The 21,322-nt window shown below is 28.7% G+C and overlaps 2 protein-coding genes across 2 annotated transcripts; both read left to right on the forward strand.

The window, feature by feature from the left end:
* Positions 1-1,352: 1,352 nt before the first annotated feature.
* On the forward strand, positions 1,353-10,595 carry LOC110620954 (glycosyltransferase-like At2g41451). Its single transcript, XM_043958910.1, has 11 exons — positions 1,353-1,837; positions 2,146-2,295; positions 2,391-2,443; positions 3,650-3,758; positions 3,839-3,973; positions 4,061-4,105; positions 5,368-5,555; positions 6,288-6,429; positions 8,875-8,921; positions 9,769-9,856; positions 9,934-10,595. Exons 1-11 carry the CDS (start codon positions 1,388-1,390, stop codon positions 10,207-10,209), a joined length of 1,683 nt encoding a protein of 560 aa, XP_043814845.1. The 5' UTR covers positions 1,353-1,387; the 3' UTR covers positions 10,210-10,595.
* Positions 10,596-12,683: 2,088 nt separating this feature from the next.
* LOC110619999 (UDP-N-acetylglucosamine--dolichyl-phosphate N-acetylglucosaminephosphotransferase) lies at positions 12,684-21,322 on the forward strand. Its single transcript, XM_021763537.2, has 11 exons — positions 12,684-13,286; positions 14,109-14,196; positions 17,295-17,386; positions 17,549-17,667; positions 18,361-18,476; positions 18,549-18,676; positions 18,766-18,852; positions 19,101-19,161; positions 19,248-19,288; positions 19,403-19,523; positions 20,989-21,322. Exons 1-11 carry the CDS (start codon positions 12,925-12,927, stop codon positions 21,046-21,048), a joined length of 1,275 nt encoding a protein of 424 aa, XP_021619229.1. The 5' UTR covers positions 12,684-12,924; the 3' UTR covers positions 21,049-21,322.

Here is a 21,322-nt window from a genome sequence, read left to right on the forward strand (position 1 = left end):
TTAAATAATTTAAAAATTTTCAAGGCTGCCCAGTTTGGTCCTGCTTGGCTCCACCTGTCTGTAATTAGAGGTGAGCATTCGGTCGTTTTAATTAAAAATTGAACTGAATCGAATAAACCGAAAACTAAAATTTTAGTGTTTATGAAAATTGAATCGAATCGATTTTGGTTAGAAATTGAATCGAATCGAACCGGTCTGATTTGGTTTGATTCGGTTCGGTTTGATCGGTTTCGAATTTTAATAATTTTTTTTATTTTTTTATTTTTTATATTTTATTTTTAATATTTTAAAATTTAATTAAAATATTTTTATTTTAATATGATTTAATTTCTCTATATTATTAAAAATATATATTATTATCACTAATTGGTTCGGTTTAATTTTTTTAATTTTTTTTCTGATCAAAATCGAACCGAACTGAAATAACTGAAATTTTTAAAATTAAAAACCAAATCGAATCGAAATGTATAAAAAATCGAACTAAATTTTTAAATCGATTCAATTCGATCGATTTTTTCAGTTTGAACCGAATACTGCTCACCCCTATCCGTAACCTACCATCATAAATTTATATGTTTAAATAAAATTGAAAGAAAACAAAATAATATATATTTTTTTATTTCAAAGTAAAATCAATAATAAATAAAATTTAAATTTTAAGTTAACTATATACTTTTGAAACAAATTTGCAAATACAACTTATAATTTACCATGAATACTTTTCATAAAAGTTTCAAAGAAAAATTTTATAGTGGAGGGGTGATTGTGATTCATTCATCTAATTTAAAGACTTTAATATATTAAAATTAAATTTTAAAGAATTTTATGATATAATTAAATTTTAAAATTATCACTAATACAAATACCTAATTGAGTTGCTAATTTAATGAGGAATTGCCGTGATCTTATCAATAAAAATTGAGAAGTCAAGATGGTAAAAATTTATAGGGAAGCAAATGTGGTAGCAGATCGTTTGACTAGTTTAACCATTGGTGATGATTTTAATTTGAAAATTTATCAATGCCTTCTATTACTATTAAATTTTTACTGGATACTGATAAGTTAGAATTTTTATGGTCTAAATTAATAAAATAAGGGCTCTATTTCCTTTTTGAAAAAATAAAAAGATCAATTAGTATATTTTTTTATATTATAAAGATTAAATAGTAATTTTTTTTTAAAATTGATGTATTATCTATATTTATTTATTTATTTTTTTTAAAGTTAGTTGCATCCAATTTGGCTACTCCATGAGGTAAATGCAGATGAGCTGTTCTTGCAATATAAAGTTAAGGTAAATAAATAAAATGAAGAAGTTACCAAACAAAACAAATCAAATATAGCACAAAATTAAAAAAAATCCACTAATTAATTAATAAGCGAATGAATGTCAAATCTTCTCCCGCCAATTCAACATCAAGTTTCAACTTCTCTCTCTAAATCTCTTCATAACCCACCAAATTTCCATATGATTATATATATATATATATATATTACTTCAATTTCTCTTTGCTCTTTACACTCTCTCATGGCGAGATCAAGGCCTTCCTCTGTTTCTTCCCAGGCCTCCACTTCCTATCCCGTACTGCTACTCACTCTCCTTCCCTTAACTCTTGCTGCCTTCGCTTTCGTTCTTCAATGGCGTGGTGGATTCAACGACTCGATTTCTCTCTCGTCGTCCGATCACCGCGAGCTTCCTGGAATGGACACCACCAATTCTTCCATCTCATCTTCTAAAAGCTTTGGTTGTAAAGAGCTTTCGGGTCGGAGTCATAACCAGTCATTTCCTTATTATAGGAATTGGAAATTCAATTTTCAGTCTGATTTGCGGCCTAAGGTGAGTTTTGATTCTTTTTTCTTTTCAATTTCAGGTATATTAAGATTATATTTCATTAGTTTATTGGTTTTCAAGTTTAGATTTAATAAGAACATGGTTTGATACCTATCGATGATTATACTTTTGATTATTAAGCTTTTACATCCTCTTTGCATTCGTTCTGATTGTTCGTTCTCTTGTACAATTTATTTAATATGTTTGCCATTTGTTCATTTTCTTTGTGTTTCATTTGAAACTTTTTTACCATTGTGCAAAATTTAATCCATTTGGAGTATTTTATGATTATTTTCTTTTTTTTTTCATGTCAGATATGTATAACTACAAGCACTTCTGCAGGCTTAGAACAAATTTTACCATGGATATTTTACCACAAAGTTATTGGAGTTTCATCCTTCTTCCTTTTTGTAGAGGGGAAGGCTGCCTCTCCTAATGTATCTAAAGTTCTAGTAACAGTTCCAGTGAGTCTAGATCTCTTGTTTTCCACCTTCAATCAAAGTCCTGAAAGAATTGGCCATGAATTTATTGTTGTCATGGAATTCATTTCTCTTTTCAGGGCGTGAAACTTATCTACAGAACACTAGAACTAGAGGAGCAACAAGCTAGAAGGTGAGTGGGTTTTCTTCTTTGATGTTAATGTTCCATACGAGTATTTTAATTTGGATTTATTCTCTTAATCTTCAAAATTTTGAAGAATTTGACAATTTTACAGTATAAAGACACAAACTTAGGTGTGTTTGAGTTCGATTGTTGCTGAGAGTCAGAATGAAACTAAACATTTTTTTTTGTTCAATTTGGTTATTTATGTTATGGTTTAGGTTTGGTTTTTTATCCATCAATTTTGATGTAGATCTCAATTGTTGAAAGAATTTTAATTTTAACTAATAATCTCATCTTTAATATTAGAATAGAAATTAATTGCAGACTCCATCCAGCAATAATTTTAAAAATAATTTTGAAAAAAATTATTTTTTATAACATTTGACTAATTTGACTAATTACTAACAGAACTATGAACTATTAAAACAATTAGTGGTTTTGAACAACGTCCTAATAAAACTGTTCAAATTTATTAATGTATGATTATTAATAAAGAAAAAAAAAGGAAAGGGAATTTTATTTTTCGACATATCAGAATTGAGGGAAGAAAGTAATATAAGTTCAATTCAGTCTTTGGACTGCTTATGTTGTTGACAAGATATGGTAATCCTTGACAATCCTTAAGTTGTAATCGGGAGAATTTCTCACATGCTTTTGATTTTCTCTTTTTTTTCTTTTAAATCAAAATTTTAATTTAGAGGATTATACTATTTCAAACTAGTAGATCTACCCACTTACATATAGTATAAAATTTAAAAAATTAAATAAAAAATCGAAAGTAGTATTATCAAACTTTAAGATTAATATAAAATATAATCATTCTAAATAATGAATGGACAATTATATTAATTTATCTCGAAATTTAAAATAAAGTCTAATTAAACTCTTTAAAAAAAATAGCTTTACACTTATTTATTAACCGACTCAACATCATTGATTGATATTATTGAACAAAAAAAATTAATAATATTGTTAATATCAACCTCAATATTCTTAATATCAATCTCAACATCCACATTATCATCTTTCATGCTTTTCATTCTTTTGATATTCATGTTTACTTTGACTGCATAAATACCATGTGATCTTGCAACAAAATGGAGATTGTTTAGATGATGTCCTATGACAAATGTTTTTTTTCCTCAAATATTTACTTCATGAATCTCATTAATTGCATTTTAACTTCATATTCTAATTACTTTTTTTTGGCATAAGCCGGATTTGGAATGAGACTTGGCTGGCGAACTACTTTTACAAACCATGTAATAGTGAATTATTTGTGAAGCAATCCCTCAACATGGAAATGGCCATTATCATGGCAAGGGTATGGTATTTACAATATATCATCCACCTTTTTTCTTTGTCTTAAGAAAAATTTTATCTATTTGTTTAATTGAACTTTAGGAAGCCAGCATGGATTGGATTATCCATGTTGATACTGATGAGCTAATACATCCTGCGGGAGCTCCTGAATATTCTCTAACCCAATTGCTTTCAGATGTGCCTGCAAATGTTGATATGGTTGTCTTTCCAAATTATGTAAGTGCCCTGCCTGCTTCTATGAGTTTTAAAGGACACATTCAATCTTTTTCTATTTTTCATATTTTAAGACATTATGTATTTCAGGAGAGTTGTGTTGAGCGAGATGATATCAAGGAGCCTTTTACTGAGGTATTATTAATTTTTTTTTTTATGAAGATTATTATTTAATTTATGTAGTATAGGAAAATTAATTATTTAATATTTTAATTTTAAAAAATATATTAAAATATTTTTAAAATTTTTAAAAAAATCTGTTAATTAAATCTATTATCAGTTTTAGGCCATCTAAAATCCTACACACCATTTTTTGCACTATTTTAGTATTTTACGCTAAAATAGCGCAGTATTATCTCCAACTTTCTTTACTATTTTTAACACAAAAAAAAATATTCTATTTATATTCTTCTCTTTCTTTAATATTATATTATTTATTTTACTTTAATTTTATTTATATATTTCACTCAAAAAATATATATAATTTTATATATTCACTCTAAATATTTATATATTTTATATTTTTATTCAATATTCAAATATTTAATTATTAAATAAATAAACAAATAAAAATATATTAATTATAAAAATATATTAATTAAATAATAATTATAAAAAACATTACTTAAACATTAATTATAAACATATAATATTCTATATAATATATTATAAATAAATTAATTTATTTATATTATTCTATATAATATATTATAAATAAATTAATTTATTATAAATATTATTTATAATTGTGAATATATTAATTTAAATTAAATTTTAATAATTATAAAAATATAAAATAAATTAAAAATATAATAAATTATGAGAATGAAAAAAAAATTAAACTTAATTAAAAATATATATAAATTTTAAATTATATTATAAATTAAAAAAAAAAAGAAAAAGATATAAATTTTAAATTATATTATAAATTAATAAAAAAAGAATAAAATGGCGCTACTACAGTGCATAACACTGTAAACGCAGCACCAAAATTCCGTGAATTTTGGCGTTGCATTAGAGGGTCATCTCCAATGCCAAAATGGAATTTACCGTAGCGTTGGAAATGGCCTTAATAGTAGTTAAGTATTAATATTTAGTTCATGTGATATGAGAAAACTAATAGTCTATTTTTCGGTTATATAAAAATATTTATTATTTTATTTTTTATATAAATCCATACAATTTATTATTTATATTTTTTGAATTATTGTTTTTACAATTAATTCAGGCCCGTTCGAATTCTAGATTTTTCACTTTTCAAAAATGGTTTTAGTAACAATAAATGAATCCCTTGATTATTTTTGGATTGTTAAATATTATTTGAATAATACTATATTGCAAGGAAAATTAGTTTGTGCTAAATTTCATTTTCCTCTTTTTTTTTTTTTTATGGCTAGGTTTCAATGTTCAAGAAGAACTATGAACATCTTCCAACAGATGTTTACTTTAGAAATTATAAAGAAGCAACTCGTGGTAATCCAAATTACTTTCTAACATATGGAAATGGGAAGTCTGCTGCCCGAATTCATGATCATCTTCGCCCTAATGGTGCTCATAGATGGCATAACTATGTCAAGTATCCTAAGTATAGTCCTTTAATTTAAAATCCTAATTATTTTTTAGAGAATTACCATAAGGTCCTTAAATTTTTAAAAATTTAATATATTATTCTTATTTCAAAATTGAAAATGTCTTTGTAAAATTAAACTCTTTAAAATTTCTGTTTATCAAAAAATCATGTCAACTTATTTTAACCTTCATCAGAGAGATAAATATTTAAAATTAAGTCAACTAACAGATTTTTAACGAAAAGACTTAAATTTTGTAATGGCAGAATATATAATTTAATGCTTGAACTTTATTTAAAAAATTAGTTGAAACCCAAATTTTTTTATTGTTAATTTCTAATCATGAATTTTATAAAAATATAATTATTTAACCTCTATATAACTGACACATCCTGAATTTTTAGCAATTAAATAATTATATTTTATAAAGTTTAAAAGTTAAAAGAGTTACTTTTTATAAAATTTATGTGTTAAATAATTATACTTTTATAAAGTTTAAGTATAAAAAATCAAAATGCTAACTGATTTTTTGTGTAAAAGTTAGGGATTAAATTATGTATTTGACTTTTTATAAAATAAAAATATTTTAATTAAGTTATTTTGAAATAGGGATGAAATACTTAATTTATTAAAAATTTAGGGACTTGATAGTAGTTGACCCACTATTCTCATATGGAGCTCTCTTTTGTTTATGTTATCATTTTGGATAAATATGTTATATTTATATATTTGTGAAAAATATTTGTTAGTGAGATGAAATTGGGTGAGGCAGCCATTTTGCATTACACATACCCAAAATTTTCGGATTTGACTTCAAGACGTGATCGGTGTCGTTGCAAGCCTACAAAGGACGATGTTAAAAGATGTTTTATGTTGGAATTTGACAGAATTGTAAGTTCTCTTGCATACCTTTTACTTTGTTTTCTGTTGATTGTCCTCTGTGTTTCTTGTTGGGAACAATTTCAGTTAAGTTTCTATTAATACAAGTGAATGTTAACCATGAAAATTACATTAGGAAATCAAAACACCAACAAAAATACACATAAAAAATTATATTTGAGAAAATGTCATCAATACCTATTGAAGACATAGTTTTCATAGGTGATATTAATTTGGAAAGTAAGAAATAGAAATAAAAATGTGAATAAAAAATATTAACTACGAAAATGACATAATTTTTGTGGACAATATTATTTTAAAAAATAAAAATACAAACAAAAATATAAATAAAAAATATTACCTACGAAAAAATATTGCCTGTATTTACTGACAATATAAGGTTCGTAGGTAATATTATTTTAGATAATACTAAAAATATAAATAAAAGATGCTATCTATGGAAATATCATTAATAATTGCAAACAACATAATTTCTTACCTAATATTAATTTTAAAAAACATACAAACAAAAATGTAAATAAACAATATTACTTTGAAAATGTCTTCCACACTTACCAATGATATAATTTTCTTAAATATTATCAAGAGTTATTATATTAGTAAATTTACAATTGAGATTTAAATGATTTTTTATTATTTTTATAATTAATATATTATTAATTAATAAATTAATTTTAATAATTAGTATGAAGCTAGAAAATAATTTAAATGGTTAACTATTAATTAATAAAAAAATATATGGATTGAATTGAATTTAATTATAAAAGTAATAAATTATGTGTTGTGATGGATGAAAATAGTTTGAATCTAAATTTAATTCAAATCGATCATTAAATATTTGAGATATTATTAATTTATTATATAAATATAAAAAATATAAATAAACAAATTTACCAATAAAAAATATTATTAGTAATTATTAACGAATAACTGTCATAGATAATATTAGTTTAGAAAATCGAAACACAATAAAAAATAATAATAATAATAATAAGAATGCAAAAATTACCTATAAAAGACCGTCATCGATATAAATCTTAAAAATTGTCCACATCATTTTTAAGTGAAATTAGGAGCAACCAATTTTATTTCATGTGAAAGTGAGCCCATCTCCAAATTATATTAAATTATTTCCGAGTTAAAATCAATATGCGGGGTCTAAAAAGAACCCATTAGTTATTATTTTTTTGAATTCATTTAAATTAAAAAAATAATTAAATAAAATTTTAAATAAAAAAATTAAATATAGTTAATAATAAAATTAATAAAAATAACTTATCAACCAAAACTTTTGTTCGTAATTTTTACTTACAACTAATTACCTGTGGATCAAATTTTCGTCCATAAATTATCCATAATCTCCATTATTTAAGAAATCTTTTACATGTAATTTTTCATGTAATATGTTTTTTTTTTATATAGAAAGAGACATCTAAAATAAAGTTTAACTAAAATTAGAATTACCATAAAATAAAAAACACTCTGCAAATCACATTTCACCGAACCTCCAATAGATCCAGGAGAACGATCAAATAGTTGAAGACCATTAGAAGAAAATACGGCTAAATTAGCTATTATATCTGCAATATGGTTAACCTTTCGATATATATGAGTGAACGATATCTACCAATTTAACTGAATTAGTTGGCAACACTATAACAAAACATTCACATGTTTCAAATTAGTATCGTTGTTATCTTTCATAAGAGTAAACTCTGTTTTAGAATTCATTTTCACGATAAGATGTTGAATCCCCATATTCCAAACTAATTAAAGGGAAAACATAACTGCATGAAGTTCAGCACTTATCGACGAGCAGGTGCTTAGGCGAACACCGAAGGCTTTCAACTAGACCCACACTAATCATGCAAAACACTCTTTGTGTCACTATCACTTGGATTTTCTTTAGATGCACAATTTGTATTGAGCTTAATCCAAACTGATAAAAGACTGCCATGCAATATTGATAATTATCCGAGCACCATTGTGGGTGCGATCTCTAGGGGAACACCATACCTTCAAATTTTGTGCAAGCTGGAAATTAAAACAGAAAAGTTGCTGGTATAAGGAGCAGGTCACATTACAAAATACATTGCCATTTCTTCATCTCCACAATCACCACAGCCTAAAAAAAAACATTTGCGCAAACGAATAGTCATGGCATAATATGCACTCAAAATTAGATAGTTTGGATAACGGGCAAAATATTAAAATTAGCTTGAAAGTTTCAAAATTCAAATAATTTAAAAAAAAAAACTCTAAAACAAGAGTTACTATAGTATTTATTTATTATTTTTTTATTCTTTTATTTACTAATATTCAAACTTAGTTATGAGTTTATATGGTCAAATATTAAACACACAATAAGAACATTGCATGGAAAGACATAATTGAATTATTTGGCTCATTCACCTTTTCCTTCTATGACCTGAGCAGGCATTCATAATTGCTTCAACTGCAACAGAAGAGGAAATGCTTCAATGGTAATTCCATTGTATATATATATATATATATATATATATATATATATATATATATATCTCATTAATGTATTAGTTGATTTTTAAATTTTGTAAAATATATTAACGTTTCTAAAATTTTAAAAAATTTACTAATTAGTATTTCTGTTAATTTTAATTATTAAGTAGATTTTCTTAAAATCTCATGAAAATTTTAATATATATTTTAAAATTAATTAATTAACTAATAAATTTCTCAATATCACATAAATTGAATAATAATTTTTCCTTTTATAAAATAAACGAGAGTTAAAAGTATCCAAAATTTCCATACATTCCAATTTGGTGGGTGAAAAAAGTGAAATTTTTAAAACCTTTGATACCTGCAAAAAGCTTGCCTTCCTTACTCCTAAAACTCTCTTCCAAACACAGTCTTATCCTTTACTTGAGAAGGAATTACTTAAGGAAATAAATTATTTTGAAAAAAAAAAACCTTGAACCTGTGTTTAGGGAGAGGGTATAGTTTTTTAAAATAAAATTTTTTAAAATCTTCAAAACTCTTCAATTTTAACTCACTAAATTATTAGATTGACAAAGTTTTCTCTTAAAAAACTTTCAATAACCTTTTTTTCCTTTCAAATAATAAAAAATTATTAAAATTTAAAAAATCATGATAAACCATTCTTTAAAAAAAATATACTTTCCTCTACCTCTTTCCAAACGGAGGATTAAGATTTTTGTTCTCTGGCCATAAGCATAATGATTATGTGGGTTTTGTTGCTATCAAGTATGATGATAGTTTATTCTGTAGTTACAATGAACTAACATCAAATCTCCAATGCTGCCACTCATATGATTCTCATTATATTAGGTACCGAGAACATGTTGTATGGACTGAAAATTCACTGAAACTTAAGCTCATGAGAAATGGTATCTTGACTCGAATTTATGCTCCCATGGTGAGTTTAATTGCTTTGTATTTGTGCAGAGTCCCTCTGCTTCTCTCCTTAACCCTTTCTTAATCTAATATTCACAGGTCATTATCCAAGGACTCAGAGAATCTGGCTTGTTCAGAGATGTCATAGTGAGGGCACAAACGAATCAAACAGAGATCTTTCCTTCAGTTGAGAAGAGTAATTCTGGAAAATCAGCTAAATCTGGAGTTGTTTCTTCAGGAAAGATTGGTGAAAATGGAGATTCTCAGGCAACTGCAAGAAGGGTATTGCAGATAAGTGATAATGGTTCTTTTCCCTCAGCTGTTCCACCTCAATCTCCTCCTGGCCAGGAAGATATTGATGTAGAGATATGCTAACATTGCATCCATAGCTGCCTTGGCTTGCTTGAAATCACCATTCCCTTCTATAGATTTAGACAGGATTAAGCATTTGAAACATTGGGAAGAAGATGCTGAGGGATTGACAGTAGCATAGCTACAGGCTGCAGTGGTGGTGCTCTCTAGTGTTTAGCTAAAAGAGAGGGAAGTGTTAAGCAGGATTCTGATTCCATCATGGTGATTTCTTGGACTTCTTGGTACTTCTCTAGATGCCTTGGCTGATTGCCTTTGGTTTGTTATTGGAAATCCTGCCAATTCAACTCCTACAAAAATTATGGGGGCACTGTGTGATTGTATCTTTCCCCCATTCATGATACATAGAATTTTAATTAAAATTTGAAATGTTGATTATTATTTAATCCGTCTATGACTTCTCACCATCATACATTTGATATTTTTGTAGTTAATTTTTAATATCGATTTTTATAAAAATATAACTAATTTTTACTTTTAAATGCATATACGACTTATCTATATTTTAAAATTTTTAAAAATTAAATAATTATTAAATTTAAATATTGAATAATTATATTTCATAAAATTATATCGAAATCATATTAAAATTATTTAGTTTTTTATTAAAATTTATATCTAAATATCATTTTTAAAAATTAAAAAACTGAATATTTAATTCAGATTATAATTCTTAATAAAAATCGTATCATTTTTTCTTTTTCTCGTATTTTACTGTGAAATTGGTAATGTGTTTTTTAATTGTTTAGCTTGATGATGTTAAAATTTTAATATTAAAATATTATAAAAATTAAAAATGTTTTTTTCAGTTATTTTAAAAATATCCACTTATTCATTCATTCCCATAAGCATATTATAATTCCTTTTCTTGTGAATTTTTTGAAAGTATAAATTTCCGATTTAAATGATTATATTCAACTTGAATGTGAGTTAATTTCATTTATTTTTAAACAAAAAATAAACATATATTTTATAAAAACTATTTTTCTCTTTAAAAAAATTAAAAATTATTATTTAATCTTTATAATATAAAAAAATTAACTAATTAATGTATAATTTTTTCAAACGCATTAAATCCTTTTGTGTAAAAAGAGAGAATTTCCCTTTTATATTTTTACAATTACCATTTTCTACATCTATAAACAACTTAAATGGTTTCTCAACAGTTGTAATTAATAAGAATCACATTTCAATAATTTTTTAAAATCACAAACATATTTTAATATACTTTTAAAATTAAAAAATAAAATATTAGAGAAATTAATAATAAATTTATAAAATATAATGACTAAGCCCTTTACCTTTATAAAGTTTAACTATTTAACACATAAAAATTTAGAGAGTAAATAAGTTATGTTCATACATAAAATTAAATAATTATACTTTTATAAAAGCCAGTGTATTAACTACCTTTTAATATAAAAATCGAGACGCACTCACATACACTTAGTCTGGTGATTAAATATATCTGAATAAATATGAAAGATTTCGGATTCTACTTTCCCAATTCCCGATTTTTATTTAAAAAAGAAAAAATATAAAGATTGAAACACAAATTATATATTTTGAAAGAAAAGAAGAGAGATTTGTTTTTTTATATACAAATATGAGATTGCATTTCCAAATGCCTATAAGGATAAGTTCAAAGAGAGGCTTGTAGAAAATACTAAAGTCCAATAAAGAAAATTAAACAAACATACAAATAAACTTAAATCGAATCACTAAAAAAAAAAAAATCAAACCAACTTTAAATTAAACTAAAAGTCAACATTGAAAACAAACAAACTAAATATTCTTGACATTGTTAAAGCATCATCTGAACACCGACTAACCAACACCACCGAGGGTGAGCAGAGTAAAATAAAAAAAAGTAATAACAATAGGCCGACACAGTAGAATTATAATTAAGGATTACATCAAATAGGTAATTTTTGGCATCGTCCACTAAAAATCACCAAAAAAGTATACCGATGATATTGAGAAATCTGAAAAAAAACACCAGAAAATAAGACATGCATGCAATAACCATTAAAATCAAATACCAATAAAAACCAAAAGACTTAGATAGATCCTACGAAAATTATATTGAACCACCGTTAGATGATAGATGCGATAGAGTTCTCGCAAAAGCATTACTCAATGAATGTAGCAATGTGGCCTCGATTTGCCAATGGCAAAGATGCAAAGACCATTTCTAATGATATGTATTGCGATGCAGCTTTCTATATATATAGGTCTAAAAAAATCTCATTTTGAACTAAAATAAACTTAACAAAACCCTTATCTTAGCCGCTATTATCCATCGTAAGAGGGGCAAAGATTAAAAAAAAAAAAAAAAAAAAAACAGAAAATAACCCTAAATCTGCAATTTCACCTTACAAAAAACATCTTAAATCTAGACAAAACTATATAAGTAAACCACGGACACCCATCGCCGGAGCAGAATTCTCTTGACCGCTTACTCACTTCCCTTTTCTCTCTGAAAGAAGAGAGAGCATGAGCATGGCCGAATACTACTATTATCTTTCCAACATGGCAAGTTCTTAGTGGGTCCCAGTCTCCATACGGTTGCCAACGTGGCAAGATTTCATTAGCTTCAGTGACGCCTATGGAAAGATAAATGAAAGTTGCGAAGGCCCAGATTTTCACCAAAATTAAACGGAGCAAGAGCTCAACTTCGAAACACACACGGAAAAAAAAACAGAGAGCTTCGAGCGAGGCATGGCAGCTCGCAAGAGAGCCTCAGCAAGCACAGAGACAAGCAACGAGAAATCACTCTCTACCGCTGAAAAAACCAATCACAAACCCCAAGAATCTACTGACCCGCCAATTGCTCCTCCAAAATCTGCCTTCATTTTCAAGCTCGCTCTCTTGCTTCTCGCTCCTTACTTTTATTTGCTCTTCTACCACTACAAGATCCAGGATGACCTCAAAAGATCAATCCTTATCAATGCTATCCTTAGCCTTGCAGGATTCTTCTTGACTGTTAAGATGATTCCTGTGGCTTCTCGATACGTTTTGAGGAGGAATCTTTTTGGTTATGATATTAACAAGAAGGGTACCCCTCAGGGTACCGTTAAAGTGTGAGTTTTCTTGCTAATTATTGGTTTCTGTTTGATTGTTGAATTTGGTTTTCTGGGTGTGTATTGAATTTTGATTTTATATCGGGTTTACAATTGGTACAATTTGTGAATTGGGTGTGTCATTGAAATCAAGAGGTATGCATGATTTGCATTCGCAGTTTTAATTCCACTTGTTGAGTGCAAATGCAACCTCAGCTTTTACGTTGGATGCTAAATTTGATTAGCAACTTTTAATTCGTCCATGTAGTTTGATTTTATTTGAGGGGCAAACAAGTTACTAATGGGTTCCAATGAGAGAATATTATTTGATCCTTGTTTCTACCTTTTTTATCTTTTAATTTTACTGGCAATATAACTGCTACACCCAGTGATATGTTATGCTGATCTATGGAAATTTTATTCCCAGTTGGTTATATTGTTTTTCAAGTAAATAGCTCCTGGTTTATATTCTTTAAAAAAAAAATTGTGTTCTTTTTCTTGCTTCTCTGCATTGATATGTTATATAAACAATACAATGACGATCATAAGCTGGAAGATTCCCAAGTTTCGAAGTACACTTTTTTTATGCTTTTGTTTTTAGCTTTTTAGTGAATGGGCGCTTTCCTACAAGTGCAAAAAGTTCATTATGAGCTTGTGTTTTTCTGTGGTGTGTACACCATTAGAGATAACCTTTAAAGAAAAGTTTCTCTGGAGATAATCGAGAATATCATTAGGAAGAGATTATGCTCAGGCAACGATTATATCCTTTTTATTATTTTTTTTTCTACCCATCCATTTCATTTATAGAAATTTCCATAATAGTTTTGGCTCTATGTTTTGCAGGCCTGAATCGTTGGGTATTGTTGTTGGGATAGTCTTCTTGGTATTGGCAATCTTATTTCAGTATTTTAACTTCACAGCCGATTCCAATGTAAGAATATTAATTTCTGGTAGACAGCAAGTGATTTCTGAAATTATTCATTATCTACTGAATGATATTTTACCCATTGAAATGTCTGATCTTGTTTTTACTTGTCTCTCTCCTAGTCATATTTTGTCTTTGTAGTTGTGCTGTTGTTAAGTTATTATTATTACACATTAAAGTCTATTAGTGACCTAAGGACATGTCTATTAGTGAACTAAGGACATGTATGGTGCACTAGTTAATAATGTGAAAACTAATGCACACACTGATACAAACTAGTTGAATGAACTTGAAACAGGTTGCAAACATTGAAAACCGCACTCTATGATGGTTATAGCATATTGCGACCTTTTTCTGCTGACTGATTCTTAAAATCTAGGTTCCCAGTAAATCAATGTTCAATATATTAGGATTCTTTGATTCCCTGAGTATTGGTGCAACCCTAAAATTCAAACTGCAAAACTGTACTGGAGAATGAAAGTTGTGAATTTCAGTATGCTGGTTAATGGTAGCAGTTGTGGTATGATGGTGATGTAATATTGGTGTCATCATATTGAAATTAGGTCAAGAAATGCTGCTTAACAAAATTGATGGCTCACATATGCCTAAAATATATAATTATGTTATTATTGGAGTTAGAATGATCATCTATTGCGAAGTGGACACGGAAAGAAGTAAATCGGAGATGATGGAGAATTTTACATATTAAAATATAAAATCAAAGAAGCATATCAATAATGGATTTGATAAATCAACATGATGGAGAGAAGAATTAGGGACCACTAGACAGCTAGAATTTCCTTGTGTTGAACATTTGCGATGGACAAATAGATGAGTACAAAGATGCAGGTAGTGCAGATAATGACATTTGAGATGGACTAGAGTGAGAGTGGATGAGATGGAAAATAACAAATAAATCAGTTAGATCTGAATGTCTTGTGAGGTAGAGGTGGCATCAACTCAGTAATATTTAAGAGAAGCCACATTTCTTTCTTATTTGCTTTGAGGCTAGTAGTAGCACAGGGAAAGGGGATTAACACCTAGAAGAGGAAGAGTAAAGTTGATGAGCATATTTGATGTGGCTGCAGGATAAGACATGATTGGTTGGTGGTTAAACAAAATTCATGCTCTTAGACACTAAATTAAGATTAAGGAGTGCGTTGTTTATGAAAAAGCTATACAAGTCTAGCATGTGCCATCCTTTGAATGATTGTTTATGATCCTTTCTTTTCTCTCTTTTTGAGTGTTTCTGCTGAAAAATTTATGATTTGTCAATGTTTTACTTGATTTCATTCAAATGTAGTTATAGAGAACTAGGGAGACCTTTAGGACGTATTGGTGTGTGAGAATGGCAAACACAGGATAAGATAATTTCATCTTGTCCTGTGTTCATTGCCCCTTTTGAACAAAATACTGGTGCATTTTTTTGCTTATCCACTGTCCAATTCTCTATTTTTGTACTCTCACTTCACATTGGACAAGTTATCTAAGGGCACGAAACAATATTACATTGTTTTTCTGAAATGCCCTTATTAAAACTCAAAAAAATATCTGTATCTTTAGTTTTCTTCTTTGATATTATTTATGTAATTATTTTTACTTATTTATTTGTATGTATTTTTCCAATATACTTAGATGTATTATTGTTTAGTAACTTTTTTTATTTTTTCACTAATATAATTTACTTATTTTATTGATAAAAAGATTTTGCAATTAATTTATAACTTTTATGAGTAAATATACAATATTCTATTACTTCACCTCTTGCCTAAGTATATGTCTAAAATTAGTAAAATGGGACTAGTAATCGTATTTCAGAAAAATATTAAAATATAATCCTTTTCTTTTTCTAACGCTTTGTTTGGATGAGGGAAAAGAGGGGGGAAAGAAAAATAACCAGTGGAAAGTAGCATTGACAAGATATTTTCTCCTGTTTGGATAATGAAGGTAAAATTCAGAGGGAAAGGAAAGTTTTTATTATTTTCATCTGCCTATTATCCCTCCGAATTGGACGAAAAACTGATCAAAGATGGTGGAAAAGTGCACTGTTGCTGAGAAATTACATAAGTGTCTTTTTTATTTTTATTCATATTTTGAACTCCTTTCTTCGAGAACTATCATTCCCCAAAATTTAAAACAAAAGATTTAGAATGGTCATTTAGCATGTCCGATAATATTAAGTATTATGATGATATTTTTGCATGATCACTTGATGCTTGGACTACAGTAAATAATATAGATTGAAATGTAATTTTTTAATTTATTATTTTTATAAATGATGATTTGAGTAAAATCAACAATGATTTTTCAAAAAAAAAAACTATTATTAGTTTGGTCATATTACTGTTTAAAATTTTTTGTAGATGTATTGTCGAAAATATGATCTACACAGTAAGGGTAAATTGGTATTTTCATATGTTTTCTTTCCATTCACTCCTTTTCCAAACAAGGGAAAATACTTTTATTTTCCTTTCCACCCTCTTTTATTTTCCACTTATCCAAACATGAGGAGTGAAAATAAAATTTATTTTTCCCTCTTTTATTTTCCTTCTCCTCCCACATTTTATCCAAACAAAGTGTAAAGGTCAATATAAGCACATTCCTGACATGGGTTAGGATGCAAAGAATTATTGTCATTTCTGCATGTAGTCCAATCTTGTTCAAAAACTACCAAACATGAAATAGGAGACCTAGCTTATTTCTCCTTGATACGCCAACATAGGATGGAACAGTTTGCTGTCTTATTCTGTCCAGTACTTGTCATAAATTGTCTCATGTTGTCTAATAACTTGCACCGAACACAGCCTCAACCTAGCTGATTCTGACACATTGAGTTATATTGAAGCTCTGTGGGGAGTGGAACTAACTCATTTGATCATATTTTTTATTTGCTTTGATTAAATAAATGGAAATTTGAGAATCAATTCCTCTTTCTTAGTTACAGCTTCAAAAAATCGTCCAGATGTTTCCTTCATTATGACACTATTTTCGTCATCTTTTATTAGATGAGAGTACCATTAGCTCCAAGCCTGATTTGTGTTCATAATTTGTGACCATGTGCTTTAATTAACTGATGGATGAGGTTGAAATTTTCGTACTTGCAGTGGCTTGTTGAGTATAATGCAGCACTAGCATGCATCTGCTTCATGACTCTACTTGGATTTGTGGATGATGTCCTTGATTTACCATGGAGAGTGTAAGTATTTGGTTCTCCACTAAGCCACTGACTATTTCTATCTTATTTAATATTTTCCTTAATAAGATATAAAGCTCTTTTTCTGTTGAATTTGTCCTCTGCTGGTTTTTCTGAAGTAATGCATGAGTTACTGACACTCGAACTTGTGACTGTTAAGAGCAGAAAATTACTCTTGCCATCAATTGCTGCTCTTCCATTGTTGATGGCATATGCTGGACACACGACTATCTTAATACCGAAACCTCTTGTTCCATATGTTGGGCATGACATACTTGACCTAGGTATTCTTCTGATTCCTTCTCCCTGCCCTCCAAGAAAAATAAACCCGCTCACAAGATTCTTTATCCGAGTAGTAAATATCCAAAAAAAAAAAAAGAGTTAATGTTGAAGTAGAAGTCATATTTTTGTTACTTCTATAATCCTCTTCAAACAAAAATAAATTTTTGTTTTAGGAAACACTGAACTTTTTTTTTAAATTAAGTTGTACCAGTGACCCGAGCTGAGATTTATGAATATTTAACATATATCATTAGCACAGACAACTATATTTGCATAGTGTAATGAAGCTGGAATCAACTTTCATCATTTGCTGAAAAAAGAGAATTACAAAATGAGTTACTAGCTGTAGATGTTTTTTCCCCCAACTACTAGTTGCAAGGTTTCTAGGATGATTGCCTTAGTTCTTTTTGCATATTGAGCAGCTTCCATAGCAATGCAGGAACCTGACTTGTTTGCCTAAGTGCATTTTTGACATTTGTTTCCCTTATACAATTTTCTTGTAAAACTACTGGAATTTGGACTGCCCATAGATGCTATTCTTTTCACAGGGGGTTCTGCTATTACTTTTGCAAATGAATAAACAGATTATGAATGATTCTTAGCATATTTAGATTCCAGCAAATTTTATTTAGGTGGTCACTTTTTTAATTTCTGTATTATTTTCTTCTTTTGCTTTTTTATTTTACCTCTCACAGGATGGCTATATAAGCTATACATGGGGCTTTTGGTGGTATTCTGCACAAATTCAATCAACATTCATGCTGGTATAAATGGTCTGGAAGTTGGGCAAACAGTTGTGATCGCATCTGCTGTAAGCAAGCAGAAACACTTGTAAAACAGTTGGTATCTTGAGGAATCTGAGATGACTTGCAATTTTTTGCAGATTATTATACACAATGTAATGCAAATTGGAGCATCTGTGGATCCTGAGTATCAACAAGCCCATGCATTTTCTGTGTATCTTACTCAACCCTTATTGGCCACCTCCATGGCTCTACTTTCTTACAATTGGTAAACTCGATTCCATTGGTTGTGCAGCCTTATTTCTGTTTATTTGTTGCAATAACATAACATCAAACTATTGTCTTTGGCTCTGTTAGGTATCCTTCTTCAGTTTTTGTTGGAGATACCTACACATACTTTGCCGGAATGACTATGGCTGTTGTTGGGATTTTAGGCCACTTTAGGTGTGTTTCTTAGCATGTCCTTCCCATTTTCTATTTTCATAATCATGTATGTATGGACGTTGGATGTTGGCTTGCTTCTGTTCTCTCTCATTCAGTATCATATATCTATGTAATATAATTGCTGTGTCATTTTAAGATCATGAGATTCTGCTGTGTTAATCTTTCCCATAATGACTTGTTTGTTAAACTTAATCTACATCTATCACTATGCTATTCTATAACCTAATATAATTTTTTTTTTTCAACAGTGAAACTCTCCTGATTTTCTTTTTACCTCAAGTAATAAACTTTCTCTTATCACTTCCCCAGGTTTGATCTGATAACTTTTTCCTCTTTGTAGTTCTGAATCTCTGGTTTTCCAATAGGATGTCTAATATGCAGTTCTGCTTGTCCAGCTTTCTGGCTATGTCTATTGCCCACGGCATCGGCTGCCTAGGTAATGTCTCATATTTTCAATTATGCTTTATGCTTTAGGGGCTGTAGCTTGTAGGGGCATTCAATATTGAGACATTTTGTGGATATCTTTTTTCATTTTTGTATATTTTCCCAGGTTTGATCCTCAAACAGGACTGCTTACCGGAACCAATGATGGAACAGTTGTCAATGTTTATCTAAGAATTTTTGGCAGGAAGTCAGAAAAGTCTCTTTGTATCCATCTTCTTCTTGTTCAGGTAATCCATTCACATGTTCAAGATGTTCTCTTCAACTTGTTCTCTCTCTCCCTCTCTCTCTCTGTCTCTCTCTCTCTCCACCACCACCAACTTTTTAAGCTTTCTTCAATAGTTTCATATGTATACACTTTTTTTTTTCCTTCTTTCGTTTGTTGTTGGGTGCTGGAGCATAGTGATTAGAAATTATTTATTCTTTTATCATTTCCTCTTTTATTTATTTTTCTTTTTTAAATTTAACTCTCTTCATATTTTGACCTTTTTTTCTAACACTATGCTTGTGACCTTCTTTTGAATAGTTCATTTTTTCCAAATATACCTACACATTTATATTATTAAAATTAAAAAGAATTACAATTTTTTTTTTCTATTTTGCAATGTCAATTCTAAAAATTGTCATTTTTCATTGAAGATAATTGTTACCACTTTTAATATAAGTAGAAAATCAAAGTTTATGTTACCCATAATATGTTTAGTGAGTTTAACAAATTAGTTAAACCATGAATTTGATTATAACCTCCGCCCCCAAAGAAAAAAGAAAAAAAATTTCTTGAACAAATGATCAAACAATTTTTTGTAATTTCTCTTATATTCTTTCTTGTTCTTGTACTTCTTTTACTTGGTATCAAAGTCAAATTTGAATCCCTTCTGCTCTCTCCTCTATGGTTTCTAAGAAACACTATTGTGTCTCTAGTTGACAAGTGTGATACTTTTGTCAATTCAGTACTCCCTTATTTTCTCAATTTTGGTGATGCTTCCTCTCTATTAGAGAAGATTACTTTTTATCTTTATCTAAGAGGTGAGTTGTCACTTTATTAGACGAAATATTGAGTCAAGGTTTATTACTATGAGCTTTCAAAACTAGTGAACATCCTGACTATGGTTTTTGGATTGATTACGTTTGTAATAAGTTTGAAGCATACAACTCGAGGGGAAACGTTATTCTTATTGTTACTGTGTCTAAGTTTGTAAAATATGCATTCTTCCACTATTGATGCGTGACTAAACACTATATATGCACCCCCTTCCTCCCTCCCCCAACGAATTGCTTGAGTGAATAATAACCAAATACTTAAAAATTTTCTCCAAGTCCTTATTCTCTTTCTTTTACAACGACCAATACCAGTGTTGGTACTGTGTTTCAAAACCTTGGTCTTGGCAGAAACGCTTGCATTAACTAATGCTTTTATTTATGATGTGGATAAGGAAAGAGCTTTTCAAATGAATAAGTTTCACAACAAAAACAGAAATGTTTGTGGTTGATTGATTTACAGAGTTGTTATTTGTTCTTATTCTCACTCTCCCATGTGTTGAAGTTTCCGTTTTTTGGGTTTCTCCAATTGCTCGCTTGTATCATCTTGCAACATCATACCTTGCTTTTGTTGAAACTTTTTCCTTGATGCATCATGCAAAACCATTCACGTGGATCTCTGCATGATAGCTCCCTCACATGAATCATGTTTAACAGGCTATTGGATGCTGCTTCTGTTTTTTGCTGAGGTATTTGCTTGCTGGCTGGTACAAATGAGCTCGTAGCATCAATGAAGCACTCTTCAGCTTGTATTTATTTTACATGCCATGCCAGCTATTTCGAGTTATATAATGTCTCCAAGAGTAGAGTAGTACTACAAATACGGGTACTTTTTTTTTTTTTTTTTTTTTTTCTGTTGATAGACACAAACTACTTCCAGTTTTAATCTTCTTTGGATGGAGAATACATTCTATAAGATTTGTGAGACTTGAGTTCTCAACGCATTTTGTAATTTTGTTCTTTGCGGGAATGAAGGGAACTTTCAGGATAA

The sequence above is a fragment of the Manihot esculenta genome, chromosome 8 (genome assembly GCF_001659605.2).
Source record: "Manihot esculenta cultivar AM560-2 chromosome 8, M.esculenta_v8, whole genome shotgun sequence".
Classification (NCBI taxonomy): domain Eukaryota; kingdom Viridiplantae; phylum Streptophyta; class Magnoliopsida; order Malpighiales; family Euphorbiaceae; genus Manihot; species Manihot esculenta.